Consider the following 5906-nt stretch of genomic DNA (forward strand, 5'->3'; position numbering starts at 1 on the left):
CACCCGGCCCCCCGGGCACCCCCCGGCAGCGCCGAGAGGGCCGGCAGAGCCAGCCGCCCACCTGCAGGGGAAGGGGGCATGGTCACCGGGGGGGCCAGGGGTCTCCATCACCCCCAGCCCCAGGGAGCAGCCTCTGTGGGGCCTGGAGGAGATGCCTTGCAGAGAGGAAGGTGCCCACAGGCAGCCTTAGCAAGGGAAGGGGCGGAAAAAGCATCTTACAAGCCGCATCCTGACGCTAGGGCTCAATTGGGCCAGACCCAGAAGGGAGGAGGGAGCGTTGTGCAGGGAGGTCCGGGCTGGGTTTGCTTTGGTTTGGGTCTGTTTAACCTCAAGGTATGGGGTGATTTAAAGGAAAGGGGGGGCATGAAGTGCTGCCTGGAGGAGGGCATTGTCCCAGAGGTGCCAGGGGTGCATTTTAGGGCTGTGACCCAAGGAGTGCACCAGGGATCCAGTGCAGAGGAGTGGCACAGGCTAGACATGACTGGAACAAGGAGCGACAGCCTCCAGTTGCAGCAAGTTCAGGTTGGATATTAGGGTGGGTAGTAAAGCACGGGAACAGTGCGGTGCCCAGAGAGGTGGTAGCATCTCCATCCTTGGAGGTTTTTAAGATGAAGCCTGGGCTGGGGTGAGGTAGTTGGGACTGGTCCTGCTTGGAGCAGGGGTTGGACTGGATATGCCCTCCTGAGCTCCCTTCCACCTGCATGGTCTATGCTTCTACGATTAGCTGCTGGCAGGAAAAGCCATCTGCTGAGCACCTGCACGGGTGCTGGAGGCTCTGCAGACCTCTACCCCCTGCTCTGCACCCACGCAGCCTGGCGCCAGGGGCAGGCTGCCCCCCGTGAGGGGTACCTTCAGCAGCGTCCTCCTGGAGGTTGGTGTCCTGGGGCGGGGACTGGCTCTTCTCTGGCCTCCCGCAGCTGGAAGCAGAGCTGGCTGCCAGGGCCCTGGCAGTCTGGAGAGGTGCTGCGGTGGGGACCGGACCTGGGGCAGACAGAGGGAGAAAGGCTGGAGCTGCACCCCTGGTTCACAGACCATGTGCCCCCATGCCGTGCTCGCCCCCCCTGGGCTGAGCCAAGCCCTGCCCAGCATCAAGTCATTGCCTTGTCCCCCCGCCTTTAGCACACCCACAGGATTGGGCCCACACTTCAGCCCCTGCACCAGCCCACGTTGCCCCCAGTCTGCACAGACCTTTGCAGCTGGCCGGGGGGCGGGCAGCCTGGTCGGAGCCGTCCCCACAGTTGTCCACACCGGCGCTGTCGCACACCAGGCTCTGGGGGATGCACTTGCCGTTGCGGCAGGGGGGGGGGGGGGCCCTGGCCCCCCCCCCCCCCAACAGGCATGGCAGCAATGCACCCTGGCTGCCCTCGCCCAGGGCAGGACCCCACCTCCCATGGACACGTGAGGCTGGGAATGGGGCTCATGTTCTCCCCCACTACCTTTCCCCCCAGCCAAAAGCACATCCCGGGCATCTCAACTTCCAGCTTCCCGCTCTAAGCGCTGGGACTCATTCCCCTCCCAGGCTTGGAGGTAGAGCCCACGTGTCCTGGCACCCTCCCCGCAATACACCCAGGTGTCCTGGGCTCCGGTCCCTTGTTCTAACCCGCTGGACCCTCTTGGCCCAGATGAGAACAGAGCCCAGGAGTCCTAACTCGCAGCCTAACTACTAGACCACGCTGCTAGCGGGGAGCTCTGCCCCTTACCCAGCCGGAAGGACGTGAAGTCGCCCACAAAGTCCACGCGTGGCTGCTGGCCCCGCGTCACCAGGCGCAGTGTCAGGAAGTTCCCGGTGGACAGGACGGGCCGAGGGATGCTCTTCCCGCACAGCGGACGCCCCAGGGGCTCGGCCGCCCGTCCCCGGCCGTCGTAGAACTGCACGTAGGAGCCGGCATGGCAGGGGTCGGGCGGCTCCCGGTCACCCCCCGGCGGGGTCTGCGGTGGCCTGGGGCTGCCCGGGGGTGGCAGGGTAGCGGTGGTGCTGGGTGCAGGGCCGCCGGGCAGGGGCAGGCGCAGCAGGCTGTACACCAGGAAGAACCGGAACTGGAACTGGACCTTGTCGCGGGGGGCCGCGGCCTGCATAACCAGGTGGCAGTCGGTGCCCACAGCCACGAAGTAATAGCGCCGCGAGTCCCGGTGAGAGGTGACGATCATGCCGTTGTCCCGGAGCGTCTGGCCGCAGAAATCCACCAGGCTCACTGTGGAGGAAGGGCCCACGGGGGTCACCATCCAGTGCTGGGACAGACCCAGCCTGGCCCTGCCTTCTGGCTTTGTGCAGGAACAAAGATCAGAGTCACTTGCCTTTTATTTCCCCCCATTCCGGCCACTGCAACAGCCTCAGCACGGGAGCTGATGGACCAATGCCCCCCATGAGCCCCCCACTATCTCACTCCCCCCGAGCCTTGGTTTCACTTGTATGCATTTGGGGGCAGAGATGGCACAAGCAGAAAAGCATGGGCCTAGAGCAAATCCTGAGCTGGAAAACCACTGCTGGCACACAGCGAGGCCGGTACGTGTGACCACTGCCACCCATAGCTATGCTGTCTCCTCTTTGCTCGTGTGAAGCATGCTCCTTTTGGTGCAGCAAAGCAGTAGCTTCTCCATTCAGTCTATATCCTATTCACCCTCTTTAGACACCCATATGAATGAAGAGTGCTGGAAAAATACCCTAAAAGTACCCTCAAAGTCCAGGAAACCTCTGGTGGAAACAACCTACAGGTTTTGAACTCTAGCCCCGACGCAGAGAGCAAAGGAAGCGTCCTGGAAAGCCCGCGGTACCTGTCTCGATGGATGAGACCTCCACCACTGCACAGCTGAACAGCACCAGCCACCCGGACAGCAGGCGCAAGCAGTGCCTTGGGCTGGTCTTCGCCATCGCTTTCCACCGGTGCAAATCCCGAAGTCCGGAGCAAGAGCAGGATGCGCCGTCTGGGATGGCAACAGCTGGGAGACTGAGGAGCGTGGCGGCCTCCCGGCTTTCCGTGAGCAAACCAGGCTGGGGGCTCCTTTAGCGTGGCCTGCCATGGGAACAGAGGGGACAGCAAAAGGCAGCAGCCCTGGGTGTTGATTAAAGGGAAGAGGCCTTTTTTTCTCTTGCTGCTGTCTGGGCACAAGGACTCCCAGAGCTTGCCCTTTGTCCTTGCTTCATCCTGCTTTTTTACGGTCAGGATTTGTGTTAGGGGGTTGCCAAGGAAACTCCAGGAGTTTGATGGAGCAATGGAAGAAGCGGTGGGGGGGAAGGACAATGCAATGTGCTGCCCAGGACTTGCATCCACGACAAGGCTAGAAGGCTAGTGACAGCATCCCGGCACGGCCCACATCTGGGCAGCGAGGAGGAGGTATGGAGGGCACAACTGCAGGGCAGACAAGTGCCAGAGCTTTAACCGAGAGAGGCATGAGGCCAAGCGCTGTGAGCTCCAGGCCAACAACGAGAGGGTTGGGTTTGATTGGGAACGGATGAAAACCACTCCAGTCCCCCATGCAGCACGCTCCTAAGGCACCTGGGCAGCACACGCCAAAGCACCGGGCTGAATACAAAGCAGAGGAAGGGAAGTCAAGAAACACGAGGGGCTTGTGTCCATCGGAGTGGCTGCCGAGACGGGGGAGAGACCGCTTTGCAGCAGGCGGGCCATTTGCTGCTGTCACAGGTTTTGGCCCCTGCACATCTCTTCGCCGGGCTGCATTGGCAGAGCTGTTAAGGCATCCTGCCAAAGCTGCAGAGGCATGAGTTCAAACCCTGCTCCAAAAGGGTGCCAGAGGCTTCCCCTATGGATGCAGGATGGAGCGGGAAAGGCAGCTGCGATGCCAGCCATGTGGGGTACTGGCCACAGAACGGAGCACGTCTCAACCACAGGTTGTTCGGTCTGGGATGACCTTTCGGCATGACCATGTCTTTGCTGCCTCATCCCGCTTTCCCCTCCTCTTCTCCCCCCTCCATTGCTCGGGCCCATTTGCCTCCCTTCTTTCAGTAGCAGTCTGCGTAATAATTAGGGCACAAATTCCCCACCGGAGGATGACTTTGAAATAGCCTGTGAGTGCTCCAGACTGAGTTAAAGCTCCCCTGAATCGGGACGATGGTTCACTGGAAAACAGCATGCATATGCTAGCATGGACCCTGCACCTGATAGCCACCAGACACTTGGCTCCAGTCATTTCTTTCTAATCTTGAATGCAACAACTTGCTGTCTCTGGGACGTCCGAGCTGTGTGCCCAGCTGGCATAATGGAGAATGTTTTTTATCTCCAAACACCTACCAAAAAGAGCAAAGATCTGGGTTGTTTTAACTGGGGGGGCACCGACTTTAATTTGAAAAACAACATACCTCGGCACGGAAAAAACAATTTAAATCAACGTGTGTTAAAAACCCAAATGGTTAAACGTGGGTAAACATGAAACGAGTGACCTGGTGGATCACACACCCAGTGCCTCACATGAGATGATAATGTCCCTGGGCTAAATAGCTTGAATTTTCTCTGCGTATCCCTTGGTAGTCATGTTTGGCTATGGCTCAGCAGGTGACTAATATAGTCAGGCCTTCTAAGAATGACGTTTATGGATGCTACAGTCAATTTGCTGGCTTCCAGTTTTTGTTGAAATAAGCTTTCCAGGCTGACATCTTCTTTGGACAAGTAATTGCCTCTTTCTTGCAAATCCAGACTTGGCAACTTGCCTTTACCACCTCTGTTGTAAAGGCATCTGGTTCCAGAGCCTGCTCCGACAGACAGGTTAAATAGCAATCCTTGCCTAGCGCTCGCTCTCTCTCGCTCTCTCCAAGGAATGTGTTGTGAAGCCCTTTGCTTCCTGGGCCAGAAGCAAAAGCCCTGCCCTACCAACTCGGGCTAGACACCCGCATCTTTTCCTCAAACTCAGTCATTGCAAGACATTACCGACGTGTCGCCCAGGGGAGTCTTCAGATACAGCAAACTGAGCCAGTTCAAACTGCCCTGAGATCCACTTCGATGATCTATGACAATTAACCACAGAGCAGCACCGGAAAAGACCATTTTTAATGGGTCATTTTTATTTATTATGGCCTAATGCAGCTGCCTGAAGTCTTCTTGCAGAATGCGCCTACGAAATAACCAAACTGGAGGCAGTTTTTAAAATTATGGATCAATATCAGGGTGACTAAAAAGACGCTGCATTGCTGTGTGCGCACAGCGCAGAATGAACGGCAAATCCTTATACACGACGGAGATCAGAAAGCTGTACGCTTAAACCTTGAAACAGCGCGTAGATTTTAACACGCTGGAGATTTTGCACATCCGTAGCATGCACACCTTGGTTTTAACGCAGCCGCCTTGTAGAGACGCGCGTGTGGTGTTACAGCGCTGTCTGCACGCGGGTCAGCTCAGTCAACGGCAGTCCGAGATGTGCTCATAAAGCACGTCACGCTGAAGTCTCTGGTGCAAATACAAAGGCGGGGGGGTCTTTCGTACCAGCGGAAACTCGCAAAGTGCCTCGACACCAGCAAAATGTCTGCGTGGCTTCGATCAGCTCAGCGCGTAACGGGCAAACCTTGGCTCTACTTATAGAGGCGGGAGTGGGAATTGATCTGTCCCAAGAGCTGTGCTTCGTCTAGAGCGTGGGTGTGCGTGCAAAAGACCTCCCTGCCATTGCTCTCGTCACTTCACCCCCGCGGCACTGACAGGGCTCGCGGCCCCCGTCACGCAGGCAGCGGGGGCTCGACTAGAGACACCAACGGGTGCACAGGGCATCCCGTGACAGCGGGGCAGGTGTCGCCGTGCGGCGAGGGACCGGTGCCACGGCCCGTTGGTGGGGCACGAGGCCTGCGGCCGCAGCTTTGCCGTGGCCCCCGAGGCTGTGCTTGTGTGGGGGACCGCGGGGGGGGGCCATGACCCTTGGGCTGGGTCAGAGCCCCTCAAAGGCCTGCACTGGGCACTCTGCTGTGC

General features: G+C 58.6%; 1 protein-coding gene across 1 annotated transcript in view; it reads right to left on the bottom strand.

The window, feature by feature from the left end:
- The window catches only part of LDLRAD2 (low density lipoprotein receptor class A domain containing 2), a 7934-nt gene that overhangs the window by 527 nt on the left and 1501 nt on the right, over positions 1–5906 (bottom strand). The window contains 6 exon segments of the mRNA XM_025203705.1: positions 1–2; positions 4–61; positions 850–981; positions 1189–1313; positions 1673–2192; positions 2773–3011. The exon segment at positions 1–2 is cut by the window's left edge and continues 527 nt beyond it. Coding sequence (XP_025059490.1) covers positions 1–2; positions 4–61; positions 850–981; positions 1189–1313; positions 1673–2192; positions 2773–2869 — 934 coding nt within the window. The 5' untranslated portion in view covers positions 2870–3011.

The sequence above is a fragment of the Alligator sinensis genome, unplaced genomic scaffold (genome assembly GCF_000455745.1).
Source record: "Alligator sinensis unplaced genomic scaffold, ASM45574v1 scaffold512_1, whole genome shotgun sequence".
Classification (NCBI taxonomy): Eukaryota; Metazoa; Chordata; order Crocodylia; family Alligatoridae; genus Alligator; species Alligator sinensis.